General features: G+C 41.6%; 1 protein-coding gene across 1 annotated transcript in view; it reads right to left on the bottom strand.

Moving 5' to 3' along the window:
* Window positions 1-7,044: 7,044 nt before the first annotated feature.
* The window catches only part of PCNXL2 (pecanex-like 2 (Drosophila)), a gene marked incomplete at its 5' end in the record, with an annotated part of 141,373 nt that continues 127,638 nt past the window's right edge, over window positions 7,045-20,779 (bottom strand). The window contains 6 exons of the mRNA XM_010081844.1: window positions 7,045-7,541; window positions 9,591-10,039; window positions 14,564-14,748; window positions 15,763-16,037; window positions 16,370-16,600; window positions 17,803-17,947. Coding sequence (XP_010080146.1) covers window positions 7,368-7,541; window positions 9,591-10,039; window positions 14,564-14,748; window positions 15,763-16,037; window positions 16,370-16,600; window positions 17,803-17,947 — 1,459 coding nt within the window. The remainder of the gene's footprint in view (window positions 7,542-9,590; window positions 10,040-14,563; window positions 14,749-15,762; window positions 16,038-16,369; window positions 16,601-17,802; window positions 17,948-20,779) is intronic.

Raw genomic sequence — 20,779 nt, 5'->3', positions numbered from 1 at the left:
TGAGATCTTAGTCTTCCAGAGTACTCTGCCTAGAGAGCCATTCAGTGTCTGGAACTTAACCCTGGTGTAACACAACAGAACCCTACCCAAAATGTATGTGTGCTCTGCCTGGTTTTTGTAGACATATTTTTACTGTCAAGTGACACAGCTTAGATTTGTCTGAGTGTGTTTCGGCATGGGTGCTGATGATTCATGAGGTAGAAGGAATAAGCAGATGCTCTCTCCCTACCCCTAGACACCCCTCTTTCCAGTCGGTGTAGAAGAAGGGCTATCTAGAATTTCAAGAAAATGTCCTGTAGTCCCAAGTGACATTTACAGAATTCCACTTCAGAAGGAAATAACCAGCATTACCCTCTTCTAAGTGGCCCAAGCAGTAGTTGATAAGAGAACTTAATTTTGAGTTTATTTTCAAGTTTCTGATGGCAATCCTGCCTTGCACTCCCTTAAAAAAAAAAAAAAAAAGTATAAATCTTCAGGTCCATGAAGCTCAGTCAAATCATGACTTGTGTTTTTCACGTATAGTTTATTAAGTCAGGATCGACTTAATACTGCATTAATCTATATGGGTTTTACAACTTGTTATGTTTATTGATACTTATTGTTTGGTTGGGTTTTTTTCCTTATTAAATTCTGTAAATGGTTAATGGTGAAATAAGAAGTGTTTGAGAGTATTAGACAATGTATTTCCCTATGAGGTGTGCAGATGTTTTCAGGAAAGGAGCTACCACTTAATCAATTTTGCATGTTGTGAAAACAGAATTCCCTCCCAGGTGCACACTTGTTCATTGTATGATTTATAGTCATCTCTAACTGTAAAAAGATGTTAAGAATTCAGTAATTTCTTAACTTTTTTCTCTTCAGTTCAACAACTGTTAAAATGAGCAAACTATTTAAAGGGATTTTCAAATGTCATTTTAGTTATTTATTTCTATAAAACGTTGTAGGGGGCTGGATGGGGAGAGGCATTTTTACAGGTGCCATGGAAACAGCTGGGAGCATGGAAGGAACATCCTTTCTCTTTCCTGTATTCAGAAGGAGGGTCTGGTACCAACGTTGCCCCTCCACAGATGGTAGGAGGTACATGCCATGTTAAAGGATGCCATGGCCTTGTTCCTTGACTGTCCAGGTGCTACCATTCTATACTATGCTACCATTCTGCCTAAATCCATTTGGATGATAGCATCATAGAATCATATTTGTGAAAAAGAGAATTCATTTCAGGGTCCTCCTCCTTTGAGAACGTACAGCTCTTGGCTGCTTTTTGCAAAATAAGGCTGTGCCCTGAAGGTATCACCAATCTCTTAATTACTTCAGGCGTCTTGCTCAGACAAGACACCCTGTTAGAGGTGAAGGAGTTGAGACCAAAGTAAACTTTTTCAGGGCTTTGTGCCATAGACTTTCAAACAGAAACCTTTCTGTTCTTCAGTACTGGATGTCCTGCTGTTTCAGTGTTAAGTCTCTTAAGCTGTAAAATATGCTGCAAAAGAATAGTTCTTTCAATGATTAAATAAGCACTCAAAGTCTAGCAAAGTTTTAGTGAGACTACAGTTAAGTCTTAAATGAGGACTGACCTTTAAAGCTAAATAAAATGGAGATATTTGACACATTTCTGTAGAGGCTGGGGATGGGAGTTCCTTCAGTAGTGATGGCAGAGTTCAGTTTTCCAAATTCCAGTTCAGCCACTATTGTTGGGAGTTTCATCACTATAAGTGGTGTTTGTTCCTCGTAAGAGTAGAAATATTGCCCTGCATATAATGCCATGATGCTATGTAGTCCCATCATTTAATAGACTGGGAAAAAAGAAAAAAATAATAACAAATTTTGAGAACTTTTGACTAGTGTGCTTACCGTACTTTTAAGCTCATATCTCATGGTGCAAGGGAGACCTTTTGTAGTGAGGATAGCCAGTCACTGGAAAAACTTTCAAAATAGGGGGTGGATTTTTGTTTCTCTGGAACTGTGAGTGAAGTGGTATCAGCCCTTTGAAATCAAAGGGTATTTTTGCTGCTGACATCGGTGGCTCTTGCTTTCTGCTACTGATCTCAAGATTGGTGAGAGTCTTAATTTGTTGTTCTTTTTTTAAGCCCATCTTCTCTCTGAGCTACAGAGTGCTTTTCAAGAGAAATAAAGAGGAATTTTGTGGTCTGTGTTCAGCTTTTTTCTCACCAGTCATGTCTGGCCTTTTAAATCTGAGACAGTCCTGAAGAAATGATTTGCCTGTTTCAAATACACATTGAGTGAGTGAGAAAGTAATATTTCCAACTGAACTCAGTTTCTGTGACACCTTGTGTTTACTTTAGAGGTAAAAATTTATTGTCTGGTCTTGCACTAGTAAAATATTTGGAAGACCTTGAGAGCACTGTAACAACAAACAGAACATTCACAATTCCCCTGATGGGCCGATTTTACTAATAGCACACATTTGGTGAAAATAAATTCTGATGTACCAGCAAGATTCCAGATGAAAACATTACTGCACCTGCAGGTTTTAATGGGTACAAAAAAGGGGAGAATATGAGGTACCAATTACTCTCATGAAGCCTGAGAATTTAGGATGTTTTTGGCAAGGAGGCTTGTAATTCCAACATAAAATTGTGCACAGCATGGAATAAACAGGGCCTGCATTATTTGTCATGAATTAGACAATTTTTGACTTGTAAAACTGAGAAGGCTGAATGAGAGAGGTGAATCTTTAATGCTGGACCTACTGCAAAGTTAATTATAAGTAGTATGTCTGTCTTACAGATTTAAGGATGTACAAGCACTAGTGAAACATTGTAATTAAATACCAGCTCCCAATCCAGGGAGTAATCTAAATATGGCAATAATTGGGTAGTTAAAAAATATGCATTGATGAGAAGATGATTATTATATGCTGGAGAATTTCACTGGTAATTCTATTCTTCTAAAATGAGCTGCACAGAATTCAGCTGCTCTTTAACTTAAATTCCCCAGCAAGAGAAGAGCAGTCAGTTGGTGGGTTGGAGCCAAATGCAGATGACATTCCTTGCTTTATTCTAATAAATAGCTTTCAAAAAAAGCTGTGAATGACATCGCAGAGACTCATAAGGTCTTAATAGTTTCAGAATGTCATTCATAGATATTGAGAATATCTGGCCATTTTGTTGAGGTAAGAAGACTCACACTGGTAAGTAATTTTTGTTAACATTTGTCTTGAATGCAGTGAATGTCAAGATTTTCTGTCTCTGGGAATGAGGTGAGACTTTTCAACAAGAACTCCAGTTCCTCACATAGAAATAGTGTGTATGACACTTCAAAATGGAGGGAACAGCAGGACCTCCGGCATTTGTATTTTGGGATGCACAGAAACGACCTTTGTACACTGCACCCATCACTGTCTCCTCTTTGCTTGCTTTGGTGGGAAGCAGCTGGGCTAAGGGCCAGGCTGGGGGCTTGCCAGCGTACCTGCTGGATGTGAGCAGTTCAGCAGCCTGTGATTGGCTTTGGTAAAATGTTACTAAAAATCTGTTTACCAGATCTTCAGGCCATGTTTCACCCTTGGGAGTGTAGCACCTGGCTTTTACTGTATCATATAAACAAGAGCCTATTAGCTAAAGGAAAGTTGAGGAAAACAAAATGCTTGGGTTGGGGGGTGGGCGGGTAAGCGCCCCACACTTAATGCAAGGGCTGAAGTACTGTTTGTGCTTGTTTTACGATATACTCATTATCCTTCTTCCCGTAGCCTGCTGTCCCGTGTGTGTTCCTCTCTGCTCTCTGGTTGTGAAGGCCCTGCTGAGCCAGTGTGGATAAAAATCACTCCTGACGTTTCTTTTCAGCAATGGTGATGTTATCTGGGGTTAAGCTAGGGGAGCAGATAGGGCCTCCATCTCTTCAGCTCTTCTGACATCTCTGTGAAGAAACTGCATGTACCAAATGCTCTTGTGGATTGAATGCTTGATTTCCTCAAAGGATGTGTTCAGCCTGATAGCGAGACAGGAGTGTCACTGCTTTCAGGTTGTAGAAGCAAGAAGGTTCTGGGCTGGCTGAATGAGCACTGGGCAGGCATCTGCCTTCAGCCGCTGCTGAGTAAGTGGCCCCTGCAGCTCTGGAAAAATTAAAGTGTAGCACCTGAATCTTCAAAACCGACTCAAAATGGAACTGCATATAAAAGGTACTTATGTGTTGCTGGTGGCCATCCTTCCTGCATCGCAGCTGTGGTAAGAGATGAGACATGTAATGTAGGCAGACTCTTCAGCCTGAGTAACTTCAGGGCCCGGTTTTAACAACAGTGTTATGCACTGTGAAAGCTATCATCGGTGCTGCAGTTGACTTGAAAGCAGTGAAAGTTGCCTCTGCTTTTCATTCAGAGCCCAAAACTGCCCAACAAGGGGGCTCCTGAGGTGTCGCAGGTACCTGCATCTTGCAACTCTGAGCACCTCATATGTGAGGTTAAGTATCGAGCTGCTTAGGTCTTTCAAGAATCAAAGTATGGCTAAAGCTTCTTTGTATCTGTAGGCGCTGGTGCTGAGAATGGCGTTGCTATGGTCTCAGGTGTCTTTTGGCGCTATGTGCAGTTGTTCTGAGCAGCTTACTGTTGAAATCAAGCCTGTGTAAAGGTTAGGTACCTATTTGTTAGCTTTGTGCACACCAGAGCCTTATATGCATCTTCTGTCATGTACAGAGTAATTGGGTCTGTCTCTACTTCACATTTGATAAGGTTTAAGCTGTGTTTAATCAATGCAACATGGTACCTAGTTCCAGGTTTTATTTCTAACCATGTCAGATTATTCCGTAGAATTGACCCATATTTAGAAACACTGTGTACAGCAGTAGTCTTAATAGCATCAGACTATCTCCCAAATCATGGACATGTGACATATGGGAGAGTCCGGGCTGTCATCTTGGATTTTTTTTCTTTTTTTTTTGTTCTTTGTTACTGATGTTAATGGTCAGACTTGTGTTTCAACCCACCATGCTACAGTAACAACATTAAAGCAAAAAATGTGTAAGGCATGGCTACTAAAAGGACCTAATTTTTGAATCTTAGGGTGACTCCTGCTCTGCCCTGTTTATGTGCTGTGCCTCAACAAGGGAGCTAGGATGTGCCTTTCCTGGCGGCCACCAGCAGGACGCTGGGGTTCACAGCACACTGCTGTCCCCAGGGAGTTATACTCCAGGGACCAGTGGCTTGAACTAAGTCAGAAACTGTGAGGCACTGCATTTTCTTAGGGTGCAGTACCAGAGGCTGTGCAGACGGTAAAGTCTCTTACAGAAGATGTGGTGCTGGGGGAAGGCGGTGTTGCTGGGCCTTGGGCTGCGCTAAGCAGATACAGCGGCTTGCTGTAATTCAAATTTGAAGTTAAAGATGTGAAAATTAAAGGCCTATGTGAGGCTAACTGAATATGGGAAAGTTTTTAGAGCTTTCTATAGGTGCCTGTTTGTCCTGGCTCCATGCAAGGAAGGGTTTAGGGAAGACAAAGCAGTGATGGTTTATCTTAGTAGACTTCCATGCAAAAGCCCCCAAGGCAGAAATGGGGCTGGTGGCTCTTAGTAAGAGGTCTCCACCCACCTGTATAACAGTCATCCTTCATTTGTAAAGAAGCACTTCATGAGAAGGGTGGTGGGAGGAGATCTGCCAGAAATGGTCAGAAGGGAGCAGCTGAATTCAGTTTCCTCTTACACATCACTCGTGGATACTGGAGCAGACACCAGTACACTGCACTGAAGACCGTGTTTCAGAGGGCTGTACATGAATATTCTGCTTTTGCCCTTGTGAACATGAGCAGAATTTTGCCTAGGTATTGCTGAGTTTTACAAATAATCAATTCATCAAGATCTGAAGTAAAAGAAAAACAATAGATTTCTCAATTTCATGAGGCAGAAGCAAGTGAAAACAATTCAAAAGAAAAAAGAAAACCCAAAAACTGCTGCCACACAAAACATACTTGGATCATTTTATTTTCACTAGGTGTTATTTAGTTCTACTACTTATAATCTTAAGTGTGGCACAGTAGGAAGCTCAGAATGCAACTGTGTATCGCCTAACAGTAATGAGACTTAGCTACAGCATCTCTTGTTAAATCTTTTCTTGTTAATTGGGACAAGACAGCCTGGCTGCACATCATCGTGTTGAGAATTAGAAACAATCTATGGTAGTTACAGTAAAGAGGAAGAGCAAGACACACAATAGCTGCAATTTTTTTAATTAAAAAAAAAAAGAGAACACACCATCTGTGTGTTTAGATGCTATCGTAAAGATGTGTTGTAGCCTTTTGGCTTCCAAAGTAGTCATGCATTGCTGTAAACCAGTGTTTCTGAAACTTTGTGAAAGTGTGGCCTCCCTTTTTGCATTATCTGTCTTTATATAACTATTAAATTGGCAGCAGCTCAGTTTCTGGGGGTGGGAGAGTGGGAATCGGAATGCTCTGTAATTACTGGCTACCAGTGTTTATGGACACTGAGCTGTGTCCAGCAATTAAAGGCATTTAGCTGTTCTCTTCCCAATACAAACACTCCAGACAATAATTACAGTCTCCTTTGCACTTTCCTGTTCTTGAGGAGGATACCCCTGGGCCCTTTTGCAACTCCCAAGGGGGCTCTTGCCTGGAATTTGAGAAACACTGCTGTAAACCAAACAAACAGGAGCACGAGATAATACCTAAGAGCAGCTGTTTATGCAAAGCTGCTTTCTTTGCAAATAAGGTGCACCAAATGCTTTGGAGGCTTCCCATGCACTGGATACTTTCTTTTCTCACAGTTGACTTTTGTTAATCTTTGTAGCATGGCTCGTTCACACAATATTTCAGTATGGCTGCATGCAGTATATCAATCTGTGATGCTATGTTGCTGTTCAGAATTACCACCTGCATAACATGTTAAAGAAAAATAAAAAAGAGTTTTGCTGTTGGAAAAAAAAAGATTTGGCTCTGATGTTACAGTACATGTTGTATGTCACTGCTTCTGTTCAAAGTTGCCTTTTGCTATATGTTACATATCAAATACCAGTTAGTTTGCATGCAAGCAGCTGTTTACTTATAGCAGGAAAGAGATGTCTTGTGTGCTTTTCACTGAGTTGTATTAATATTTCCCACTGTATTCATTCGTCATTCCAATTGTTCCAGGGGAAGGAACGTTAAACAGGTTGTATTCATTATTCTAGGATTTACAAGAACCTGAGATGAAGTGGCACTGTGTGTTTTTTAGGACATCTTCCAAGCCTACCTATGCCACGGCCTTTAGCTGAAGAACATCTTCCTGGTAGTATTCTTGTGTAAAAGTTAGAAAAATAAACATTTGGAGGTTGCTTGTTACATTTGAAAGAACCTAAACACATGTGCAGCTCCCTGACCTAACTCTGTCTTTATTTAATTCTAAGAAGCGTGCAGCTCTTGCACTAGGAATACTCCTTACTGCTCCTCAGACAGGCTTTGCTGAGAAGCGGTGTCTTCCAGGGCCATATCTTCTTGGCTGGCCCTTCTGCACTCCAGATTCTGACTCATGAATATGGCATGGGCCGGACCTGCCTCTTGACGCTGTCTAGGTTCTGTAGCATCGGTTGCTTCGCAGGTCTCTGTGAGTTGCTGGAAAGACAGAAAGAAGGAAAAAGTTTAGGAAATTTCTAAGTAACACTTCAGCTATTTTTTGAAGTGACAGGTGAAAAAAGTTAGAAGTTGATTTAGGAATGTCATTCTGTGAAACCACATGGAATTCTTAACATGATTCAAAAGGGACTTCTGAAGAGGTACCTGTCACACTTTGTGTAATGCATAAATTTGGAAAGAAAAGCAGACCAGGAGCTAGAGGTTTAGTACCACAGGTGTACATCTATAGAGAGCTGTAAAATGATTTGGATTGAAAAGGACTTCTGGAGGTTATCCAGTCCAAACCACTGCTCCAAGCAAGGCTGACTTCAAAGAAGTTAAACTGGGTTGCTCTGGGGCTTGCTTTATACACCGAATTTTAAATACAACTTACAAAGAAAACTTTTCATCAAAACTGGAATGTAATTACCAGTCTGAAATTGTTACACGCAGTGTCACCCCACTGTAAGGAGTTCATTAGTGTACAAGCTTTCCAGAACTGTGCTAACATTTAAATAAAACACTTCCTCCTTACCGCTTTCAATCATACAGGCACCTGAACTCTGAGCAGTTACTCTGGCCAGGACTCACCTTGTCTAAATTTAACCATGTCATCTTAGTGTATCACCTAGGCTGTCAGTGGTTGGCAGAGAGATAACGGTAAGATCTCCCTGACAGCTGCAAGGACAAAGTGGACTGTCCTCTTCATTGAATACAGAGGCCACACCAACAAACTACTGAGACTTCATGCCTAAATTTTAGATGGCTTAAAGTTAGATGAGATGAATCCTACCATTCGTACTCAGTATTGCAGACTGGCTGAGTCCTTGCAAATTAGGCTATAAACTCTTGAGAGTTAGAATTCTGCCTTGTCATCTGATACGTTCAAGCTGTACATGCAGAAATATTATTAATGCTCGGGGTAATAAAGTAGGATTGGACCCAGATGAGTAACGTTCAGTCAACTTCTGTTGAAGTTCATGGCAAAACTCCAGGGAATTACACCATACATGGTATTTTTGGGTTGAGAGCAAAATACACACAGGCTAAGGAGCTTTTTTAATTTGAGTTTTGGAGAATTCTTTGAAAATTAGGGAAGTTACACAGAGTTCGGAATGATAGTAGCAGCAAAGTGTTTTGGACTTTCCATGTCCACAATCTTCTCCTGTTGCCAATTTGGTTTCCATTTTAAGGCCCAAATGCGAAAGTCTGTCTTAATTGTGTTGTCACTCAACCTCTAGTTGCAGTTGCCCTTTATCTCTAATCCATCTTCTCACATACCACCCTGTAGTGCTGAGGTGAAAGTTTCAAAATTCAGGAAAGCAACTGATAGCAAACAAAGTTAAATAAATATACTTAAGTACACAATAAAACAATAACACTGCTATGTGCATTGAATTTTCCAGGGAAGATGGGAATAGAACTGGGAGCCTCCTAGGCAGAGGGCTGGAAGTTCTTGGTGTGTACTGTTTTGCTGTTAGAAAATGCTAAATTACAGGGCATGCAGGTTTCCTTCAGGAAATATTTCCTACAAACTTCCTTTGATTAACCCTTTCAGCAGCAAGGTTTTCAGGTCCTGGATTGAATTTCTGGTCAGAGAGAGGGACAGAACAAAGTGCACTGTTCAGTGGGAACCATTCCTCTTCGTACAAATAATTAAGTCCTGGGTAAGCAAGCAAGGAAGGAGCTATTTAGTCTGCTTATGATGGTACTCATAACCTGGACTGCAGAAAATGGAGATGTAAGCCCCTGGGTCTGAGTGAAGGGAAAAGGGAATTTGCCCCAGTTTGCAATTTCAGGTGCATGCTTAACAGCCAACCTGTCAATTACTTACAAATACATCACTCTCATATAAATGCTAATATTAAACAGTCTCATTTTCATTGTAGCAAAATCCAAAACAAATACCAAAATCCTGATGTTGTTTTGGAGACTATTTTCTGACCAGTGAGAAGGAAGAACAAACGGTGGTGAGGACAGTGCAGGAACCTGATAGGACAGCAGTACAGTAGCTTGTGCTTAGTTCTGCTATTTTAGCTTCAGCCTTACCCGAGTTGCTTGACTTGCTGCTCTAGCAGATGGACCCATGGCGATATTCATACTGCTGGATGACTGGGTGTCACTGGTGTTACCTCCATCTGCAGCTGAGAGCCCAGAAATCACCAAAGCACTTGAAAAACTTCTCTTGCCAAACAGCAGGCTGAGAGTTGAGCTGGTGGAAGAGGCCAGACTAGACCTGAGCATTGCTGCAGCTCTGTCCTGTACAGTCAGCTGGCCTGCAACAGGAGCAGCAGGGGACTGGGAAAACACAGATGTTGCAGAGTTGTGGAATGACAGCTGACTACTAGAAAGCCTTTGGGCAATTTCGTGGGCAGATGTAGATGTTTGGATGAACGGCTGGCGGCTTTCTACGATAGGTCCAGAGTGACTTGAAGTAGGGAGCCTTTGGTTTAAAGCAGTGTGTGCCTGGACAGACTGACTCCTGGGTTTTCTCCTGCCTTTAAAAGAAAGATTAATATATTTAAGTAAGTGATGAGCTCCATGCTATTGACAGTGTCCCATGTGTACATATTACTATCAGTGTATGATTACTGGTTTTACCAGCATAAGAATCCCAAGAATAACAGAAATAACAAATTGCTAAACCTATGAACCTTTCTGTGTTTTCCACTACAAAGGTTCTGGCTTTTGGTCAGAGTAGCTCCAGTGGTTCTGCACTGAGTCAAATGAGAAGACACCCCCTGGAAAGTACCCTAATCACAGGCTCACGACTATTCTGCCCTGTACATTTTAACCTGCCCAGTGAACGATTGAGCATAGTGTTCCTGTAACTCCACTCCCCTTTGGCAACCATGCTAAAGTAGGGGATGTTGAATATCCACCTTAAAGGGCTTGGTATAATTAAATGCAAAAATGAAACCAGACATCTGTGAGTTAAAACAACGGCACATTAAAAAGAATTATTTGAAAGAGAATTTGAGAATTCAACCAAGTGGAAGACTACAGCATACAAGTCACAAGGCAGTTTTTAAGACTAAGATTAAACTGTATCTGAGTTTTAAGAGTGATGTTTACAGTATATCACAGACTGAAAAGATGTAAACACCTCTAGTTAGGGTAGTCTGTGGGAGGTCTGAATGAGACCCACTAAGGCTCTTGCCCCATTCTGTGAAGCGTCTCGATGCAGCCACTGTTGTATACAGAGGGTGGATTGCTACTCTGACATGCCCAGACGACTTCTATCTTTCTGTACGTGTACACCTCCGTTTTTAAAGTGTATATTGACAGCTTACATAATTCAAACAATTTATGCTTGCATATGTAAATAGGCATAGAATGAAAAATAAATCAACTTATTGGCCAGTGAACCCACCAGATACCTGCTTGCACCCAGACACTCTGCAAATGGCATACAGCTGTCTGGCACACACCACAAGCCCCGAAAGCGTTCACTGTTTCTGCAGACAGGCTCTAACCCAGGCTCACACAGCCAATACTCAGGCATGTGAGTGCCTGCTTGGCTTTTTTGCTTTCCAGGTAACTCCAAACACTAATGCAAGCTGGCATTTTGGTTTCCTGGCTACAGCTGTGGGGTAGGGAGTTGATGCCAGAAAGTCTGTTGAGAGCCATCAATGCAGGAACAAGTTTTGCTGGCAGGCATTTCCAGGTTGTTGGTAATTTTTTTTGCTTTTTTTTTTTCCCCGGTACCTAAATTATGGAGGGGAGAAAAGCACTGAAACTCCTCCCAATACTGAAATTTTGCAGGCATAGAAGAATATAAATCTCACACTGCCTTCTAGAAATATGATTGTTTTCTGAATTCATGAGGGATCCAGTACTGCAGAATTTCATATCCGAACCATTTACGTTATATAGCAGAAACATGCTGTTTTACGTCCACAGACCTGCTTTCCAGAGGCTGGTATCTTTAGCCCCTTTTTTTGAGGTGCTGAAGCAAAGAGAATTTAGGTAACTTGGCACAGAGTCAGATGGCAGAGCTGGGCCACAAACTAAGTGTAGCTGCTTCACTGGACCAAAACCTAGTTGGTTTGGTGAACACTGGACACTTTCACACCCCACTTCTAATGTACTTTCGTTCTATTTTTATACTCTAGCAATAAACAAAAAAAAAAATTTTCCTAAGATGGCATGCAAAGCAGCGTTCTCTGTAATAAGAGCCCCAAGCTCTCTGCTTGAGAGCAACGAGACAGATGCGTGTGGCTCCTGTGTGCCATGCTGCCAGTGTCCCCTGCGCTTCAGACCTGACCAACAGGGAGGGGACGTGCTGTGCTGGGGGTCAGGCCTGGCTGCTGCGCTGGCAGCCGTGCGCTCATCTGGCCTCTGCAGGGATTCAGGTTTTTCAAACTCCAGGGTTTTGTTTAAGTGCTTTAGTTTCTACATCTGATGGTTATTTTAATACATTACCCTTTTTAAATAAAAAGAATGGGCAGGAATTAAGAACAGAAGGGCTGTAGTGTGTTAGTTTGTGCAGGGCCTAATGTGGCCAAACATCTGTTTGTGATTTAAGCTGCCAAGCTGACCCCTGTCCAAAAGTATTCTATATTCGTCCCAAATGCAGTGGTTGGAGCGTTGGACAGAAGACCACCCGCGTCTACACATAAATAACTCTGTCCTTGAAAACACTTGGAAACAAGGGCTGTTCTGTAAACTGCATCATGAAATAAGGACACTTTGGGGGAGAACCCCACACATTTCCAATGCTCCTGATTTTGGCTGCACTTTTATATAGGGCTTTCATTGCGTTTTGCAGACTAAATGGTACCAGTCTGCAAAATTAAGTATGAAAACATTAAATGCATTTGATTCATAGATTATGAGTCTAGAAGGGATCGCTGTGATCATGTAGTCTGCTGTGCCATACAGCATGGGACACTGAACTTCCTGGAATTAATTCCTGTGTGGTATTACTAATTACTACGATTATTATAAAGAAATGCATCCAATATCTCCAGTGATGGAGAAGCCATCTTGACCCTTAGTCACTTGTTCCACTGCTTATTTACTCTAACTGTTAAAAATGTGCACTTAATTTCAAATCTGAATTTGTTTAGCTTTGTTACATCTAAGTCTGCTCAAATCAACTGTCTTTGGTCAACTTTTGTTGCCCAGGTAAGTACTTACAGACTATGATCAAAGCATCTTTTACAATATAAATTGTTTGAAAGCTCTTAATCTCTCACTACGGGATGTATTTCCCAGATCTTTGATCATTTGTTGGCTCTTCTTTGAACTCCTTTCAAATTAAAAATGTCCTCCTTAAATTAGGGCACTCGGACTGTGCGCGGTAGGCCAACAGTGTCCTGAACCAAAGTCAGATTGACGGACGTGCATTACCCAGGTCACCCTATTCACTCTGCTTTTTTAACAACAGGCATAGCATAAGTTCTTTCCCAGTTGTCAGGTATTGCCTTAATGTCCTGACACTTACTGAAGATCAAACAGAGCTTGCTTTTTAACCAGCTCTCTTAAAAACCTTCTTGAATGAGAGTCATTTGGATTTGCTCAATTAAGCATATAGCTTTGATAGCCACTCTTTCATGTTCTTTGTAGCTGTCAGGATGGAAGGAACTACTTCGTGATCAGAGATCATAGAAATGGATCATCTGTATTTTTCCTCAATACAAACCAGACATTTCTTTCAACATTTCTACATTATTGGCAACTCTGCCTTTCTAGTGATGGATTGAGACCACTGTTAGGATTTATTTTGATTCTAATAGTCTTTAAAAATAAACAGACACAAACCCACTTTCATCTTTTTGTCCCTAATGGTACTAGCCAGAAACTTTTCCTTCTTTAATTCTCTTTATCTTATCAACGGTCTCTCAGGACTGAATACTGATTTGCATTTGCTATTTTGCACTTTCTCTCATTTGTTGTGCATTTCTCCATTTTACCTCAAAGCCAGGTTGCTTTTCTGAACTAAGTGCAGCCTTCTCACTTGATTGTAGTTTTCTGGGCACCCAATACGTTCTTTTAAACAACTGACAATTAACTTTCATTCTTGTATGGCATGCTCAGGATCATTATTTTACAATTAAGTTTGCCATTCTGATTACTGCAGTGTCAAGTTATGAGCACGCACAGGGGGATTTCTCTAAAGCTAGACTCAATTAAAAGCAGCAGTTATTTTATTCTTACAACATGATTTATATTCAGGGCAAGATTTTCTCCAGTCCTGTCCATTATCTATATAATGATAGATCAAAATGATCTAACAGGAAACAAACAAGTGTCATACCCCTCTTGTTCTCTGTTTAATTTATACGGTAATACCACAACTTGTTGAAAGGTTGAGTTAATTTGCTTTACAAGTCCTGATCCCACAGTGGTAGGTCTCACAGTGACCCACTGCCAAACTTAATGTATATTTCCAATGTGAAGGGCAGGAGTTCTACCTTGTGAATATGTCTGAAGTACTTTCAAATCCATAATTTAATATGAGAAGGGCTCAGCTGTTAGTTGACAGAATGATTGGCAACATTTAATTTTCTCCTGCTAACTGATGTATAGGCATAAGAAGTTATTTCCTATTTGTTTGTTCTCCACATGCACTAATGAACAGCCAAACCAATTTCTCAAATAAATTGTCACGGTCCTTCCAAGATAATTAAGAATATTGCATGCTTTCACTTCTGTTATTCCCAGCCAACAAGAAGCACAGGTTCCTGCTGGTACAGGCTCTCTGCGTTGCACACATAGACTCCCTCCCATCTGCATTTCTCATTCCAGCATTGTTAGTGGCAACTCCTAGTCCAAAAATTACACGTAAAGGTGTTTGGCAGTGGAACCTTTGGTGAATCACATTAGTCTTATACCCTCCCAGTAAACACCTGGACCAATATCAGGAATCCATCTCCTGCATGTGCTTGGTCATTGGGAAAGGCAAAGCTCTGTCTTCTAAAATTAGTTTTCCACTGGATATGAGCACGCCCCAACATCATCTGCCTACACGCCCCCTCAATAAACTACAGAAAAAGCCAAGTAAATTGTGCAAATACCTGCACGCTGGTGGGCCTCTTGAGATGAAGCTTGCAACTGAGGGGTTCCATCTCTGGTGGGCTGAGAGCTACTGCTCTGGCTTGAATTGCCTGTGGAATTGCTGCTAGACGAAGACCGCCCTCCACTCTCCACCTCGTCAACGTTACCTCTCTCATGCTGAGCTGCGTGGCAGTCCTTCCGCATTCTGTTTGCAGGAACACACACGGTCAGCCATCTATTATGCAAGAAACTTTGGGCCACAAATGGTAGGTGCCCTCAAAATGTGTAATTGTATTCTCTCATACCAGTGCAGGTCTTTTGACATTTTTTGAGATGACAAAGATGATGATCTGGTAATCTTACTTGGAACACAATTGTATATGACACAAACCAAATTTTTTGTTGTCTGTGTTAATGGTTTTGGAACCCTGCCAAACCTTAGGACTTTATCGGTTACAGTGGTCTCTAAAGATCAACTTTTGCATGAGGTAACCAAGTAGCAAAGAAGAGAAATGGGCTAGAGAGAGCTCAGTGGGAATGAGCTGCTTGGTGGGAAACTAGCATATTAAGCTGCTAGATTTAATCTTGGCATTTTAGCGTCGGTCTTAGCCTGCAAGCTGGCTCCCCTTGTCTCTCCACGTCCTCTGCCTCTCCTCAGCCACAGCGATGATAGGGCAGGTGGAGGGAATGAGACAAGAGTGAGTTATTGCTGTATGAAAAGTGCACGTAGGAATAAGAGCTGGAACATGTCAGATACTGATCTTGCATACCTAGGGGAAGTCAGGCACTTTTGGTGGATAGTAAGTACATTTTTAGATGTGTTTTGGTTAAGAACAATGATTTGGGGATGATCATCTATACTGCCAAAGCTTTGGAGCACAGCCCACCACATTTACTTATGTGTCACTGAGTTACAGAATAGATACTCTTATTTACAAGGCCTAAACAGTAAAATTTCCTGGAATAAGGGAAATGTCTGTAGTGCTAAGCGATTTGATAATGAATCTTGTTGAACATGTAGAAAGCTTTGCTTAAAAGCATGAATGACTTAATGAATTTGCTTTCTGCTATATCTATAGTGCTACTTTGTATATTCTGAGTTATTTGCAATTAATTTATATTCATACATAACAGTACGGAATTACTCTTTTTTAACAGAAAATACAGTGGAACCGAGACTGCAGGGTCTCTATGTGCATAACCAAAATTTAACACCTACCTTAACCATTTGGATCTGAACCACTTTTTAATGTTGTCCAAACTGACAGGTCCCCCCCAAATGTTCCTCAGTTGGCTGTGTGTCCCAAGGTACGAGGTGGTTAAAGGGGAAACGTACATTGGATATCCCAGTGGCTGATCACATGAAGAATTAATTAAGTTCCGCAAGACCTGTTTGTTGTTCTGGATGCTTCCTCTCTCCGGGTTACGATTGCGTAAGAAAATCAGCTCCTGCTGCTGCCCAGCCCAAAGTCCTCTGACGCACTCCTTGTTGACCTACACGTAGGTTAAAAACGTGGATCATATGAAAACGTTTGTTACTGAAGATGCAGAACTACAGGAGCTAGGTAGAACAGCAGTAGCTGTGTGTGCAGGCACCTCATGTCTTTGCACCAACAGGTTTTATGAACTATTGCAGCTACTCCCTGGTAAAGCCTGGAATGCTATTTCAGATACACAGACATGTGGGTGCAAAATGGAGCTGCTTTAGCCTCCAGTCCCTCTCTGATAACCTCTAATTAACCTCTTCTTCTAGTCAGATTACTCAGAAATAACATTAGTTACCACAGCCCTAAATTACCGCAATATTAGAAGGATGGTACGTGTACCTTGATAACCTTGAAGCTCAGGTAGCTTTTGTGGAGCATGATAACTTTATATTCATCTGCTCCTTCATCTACCACGTGTCTCAGGGTTAGCAGCTCCTCTCTGTTGGAGAGTACAGCGCTGCGCCAGGCTGGGTCCCCTTCGTGACAAATCACAACCTTTTCTTCAAAAGATTGGATCGCTTCGTACAAAACTGCTGGGTCCTCATACTCATCTGGGCAGGTGAACTGGTCCTGGTAGTACAGGAAACAATATCAAAAAGGTCAGGTATATTTGTGAAAAACAGAAAAACTATTAACAATAAACAAAATCCTGTTTTTCAAACAGTTGCCAGCTGACCCCCAAGTGACTTGCCATTTGATACAGTGTGTCCTTGGGGAGGTAGAACAATTAAGTTAACAACAATATAGAAGGGTATGATTTTTGTTTTATTTTAAGCTGTTCTGAGCTTATGTCTCCACTGGACAAAGACTTGGAGAATGCCAGCTTTTCCACTTTCTTTCTGTGAAGTGGGAAACCACAGGAGGCAGAGCTTTTGGGTAAGCCAGAGGGAGATTGGAATCACCAGGGACGTTCCACAGTTCTTGTGGAAACCCTGATTTTTATTCATGATAAAACACCAACAAAAGCACAGACTGGGAATCCAACAGCAGATATCACAATATTGTGTTACTGCTTTAGTTGTCACACAGCCACACAGCCAGCGATAACATTCATAGAATTATTCTGTCAAATTCTCAGATATTAATTCACAGCAGTTCCGCTTCAGTTACATTCAGAGCAATTGCAAATATCATGCATGATAGAAGTGTATTGTCACTAAATCAGAACGTGCCAGAGCAAGAACAAAATCAACTCCAAGCTATACAGGGGATGACCTGAAGAAGCTGGAGCAACTTCAGTGGAGGTGTGCCAGATTTTTACAACTGAAAACAGAACAGGGTCAGAAGCAGCCTGACATAATCTAGTGAACAGCCCTGACCCTAACCCTGCAAACCACTCTCCTCTCAGCTGTGTCTTTTAACACATGAAAGTGTTACATGTGTATCGACATTCAGGAAAGGACTGCTAAATTAGCAACGAAATTAGTCTAATCAGTGTATTTCTTTTCAATATAGAAACCATCTTTATAGTATCCATGGAAGTAAAACATGACATGATTGTCAGTTTTGTTTTGATGAAAAATGCAGGGTCAAGCTCTGCAATATGAGCGGTTTCAAATGAGCAGCAAGGGGGTACAGAGAAGAAGACCAAGTGAATGCAAAATAAATAAATGACAACTTTTCCATTTTAGTTAAGGAAGTTTCTAAGATTAAGGCAAAACATTCTCCATTTCCCTTTTTTTCCTCTGGACATTTCTAAGGTTTCCTATGCTTCCCTAAGAAAACAGATAAAATAGTAAAAGTTAAAAATAAAAATTATAAAATGACCCTACCTGGTGCAGCTTCAGAGACATTCGGATTGCCGGGGCAACCACTTTATGCAGTAGATCCATGTCTGCAAAGACCCACTCATCTTTTGCTGCTATCCGAAAGTCTCCTTTGAACAGTGCATGGAGCCCATAAAGAAAAGAGTCCAAGCTGTAAGAGAGAGGCAGCGGTCACCCCCAGAAGTCATTGCCATCTCGCCAAGCCAGGCGCCTGCCAGCCGCCAGCCACGTGCTGAGCTGTGCAGTGACTGGTGGCCCTCTGGCACAGGGTGAGCTCCTGCAGTGGGGATAAAGCAGGGGTCACATCACATATTTCTAATGAAAAGCCATTCCTCGGGGTAGGTGGTTTTCTTTCTGCTTGCGCTGTAAATGACAGGCCACAAAATGAGTGTGGCACCTGTAAAAAAGGATGTCCTAAGGATGGGTGGCTGGGTCATGGGGTGCCTCAGGGCACTGCTGCTCCAAGGCTGTGCCAAAGAGATCAGGTCAGAGTGCCAGCTGCTCTGCAACCCCTGTGCAGGCAGCAGAAGCTGCCCCCTTATTTGAACGTTTATTGATTGGCCCTGTTACTCTTAGCAGTTCTCCTTGCAAGGTAAAAACTGAAAAAAAAACCCAAAACAGCTGTAAAAAATATTTTCAGCAAACTTGAGACTTTTGTCATGAGATTCAAACCCAGATGTGAACATTAAACCAGATGTACTAAGAGGAATACCGAGTTTCAGGAACCGTTGAACAAACCGGGTGAGAGCATGAATCAAATGACAGGCATTGCATTCTGAAACAGTGAGCCCTAAAGCCAATACGTGCTGGGTTTCTTTTTCCTAATATAAGAAAGTAGATGTAACCAGTTCTGCCTGACCGTGGATGACAGTTTGCCTGGACCTGAGAATTAAGCAAGAGGTAAAAGGTACAAAATCGAGTAGTTGTTAGAAAATGGTTGCACACTGGCTTTGTGAAGGGAACAACCAGCCTCCAGCTCCAATCTTTACTGCAGATCACGAGCTTTCCACAACGACACCACAGACACTCGCATTGTGCTTACATAGCGGGACTGCCATCCTAATGCTGCTCTGAAGAAGTCATCTCGAAATTGAGGAAAATAGAACCATCTGTTAAAAACAGACATCTTTTGCAAACTCACAGGACATGGTTTCATCTACCTGCCAAGATTTTACTCACTATTACAACAGCTGATTTTTTCAGATTGTAAAGGCTCTGAGGAGAAGCTGCATTAAGATGTTAGCGGGTTTTCATTACCACCCAGGCTTTCTCCAGAGAACGCATCATCTTTCCACATAATTGAGCTGTCTTAATTTTAGGAAAAGAAAAAACCTTTAAATTTTTTCTCTTCTCTAAGGGAGGAAGAAGAGAGACTGGGAGACTATCTTCAGCTCAGACACATTCTAATTTTGCCCTTGGTGGGTAGCATGCTTTAGGAATTAAAATGGAAAGATGTATATGTTGTTACAAGAAAAACAGCTGGATACTGATTTTCTCCGCAAAAGCACCGTGTAATACAAATTAACTAATCAGTGGGACCAAGACCTGTCAGGACAGCAGGGCTGCTGTCGCTGGTGGGCACAGGAAGAGTATGGGGAAGCTCCTGGAATTCTTAACTGATCTGCATTTATTAGTAGTAAGTTATGTATTAGAACATGCCTGTGTGAGTCAGGCACTTACACGCAGATCTTCAAAACATTCAAGCACTGATTTCAATGGGAGTTATTATGTGTCTTCATGGAGCGGGTCCTGATCTCCAGTGACTTTCAATCAATCATCTCCACAGTTTAGAAATTATAATATATCCAAATTTTGAATAGCTAGGAAAGCCCTAGAATAAACTAGTTAGGAGGAAAAAAAATGGAGGGTGCAGCCAGTGTGGGAAAATATGTGACTGTCATCTCCTTTGAAAAGGCTAGAAATCAGGACGGGTCCTTTCACTCACCCACCCACTAGACAACATCCAGCATACACAGCTGAATCCTTGCCTGGAAAAAACACTTCTCTAAATATTCTTCCTAGGATGAAACTGAAAAAACTACCCTGAACTCTGCACCTAATGATGATCCGCAGTATATTTTTTTCCCCATGTAACACCCCTTGTATTTGCTCTGAAAAGCTGTCTGGGATGAAGGGAGGAGGAGACAGGAGAGAGAACTGTTTTTTACATCATTAGAGGCTCTCAGAGCCAAATCTGAACACCAGAGCAGACAAAGAGTTTGCATGCACATCAAAGTGTCTCACAGGCATCAGCACATGCTAAACAGGCTGCTGTGAACAGCAGTAGCTGCTGCAAGCAAGGCCAGGACGAGGACAGCTATGCGAACGGCAGCTGAGCATCAGCAGAAGGAGCGGAGGGAAGCACGTAGAGCTCTCACTGTGCTTAGTTAGGGAAGACTCATCCATTTCTCATTCCTCGGCATAATAAATTCTCTAACCAGCATTTTTAAGAACAAATATGACTGCTACAAGGAGCAAAGCAGTGGTGGCTGTAGTTGTGAAAAGCTGAGAGTCAATTATTTTATATGTCGTATTTTCCACCAGATAGGTCTGGAGGAGATGCTGTGTTCACAAAACCATGGACATCTTTTATTCTCCTGCCAATCGTAATGAGGCTTTTGGGTACATTCTGCCTATAATGGGACACTATCTCAAGCCACGCAGCCCTTAATCCACATAAGATAGAGCTGTTGTTATTCTTCCCATTGTTATGCTCTCTCTTGAAGGCTCTAATAAGATTATAAGGAAGCTGTAAAGCCAACAGCTTTGATCTCAGGCCTGGCTCAAGGTTGTTGCTGCTTTCTTGGCCCAGTTTTAACGTACTTCAGTTAGTAGTTACAGGCTCATTCAAAATATTTTAAAAGCTAGTTAAGGTAAATTCATGTGCCAAAGAAACTACATTAATCAGGAAGAAACACAACTACTATTTCTGGCAGCATTTCTAACCCTCTGAGCTAAGAACCTGAAAAGCTGCTGTCACAAC

The sequence above is a fragment of the Pterocles gutturalis genome, unplaced genomic scaffold (genome assembly GCF_000699245.1).
Source record: "Pterocles gutturalis isolate BGI_N339 unplaced genomic scaffold, ASM69924v1 scaffold1104, whole genome shotgun sequence".
Classification (NCBI taxonomy): Eukaryota; Metazoa; Chordata; class Aves; order Pterocliformes; family Pteroclidae; genus Pterocles; species Pterocles gutturalis.
Note: the sequence above shows the minus strand (reverse complement) of the source record. Positions and strands in the feature narration are given on the sequence as shown.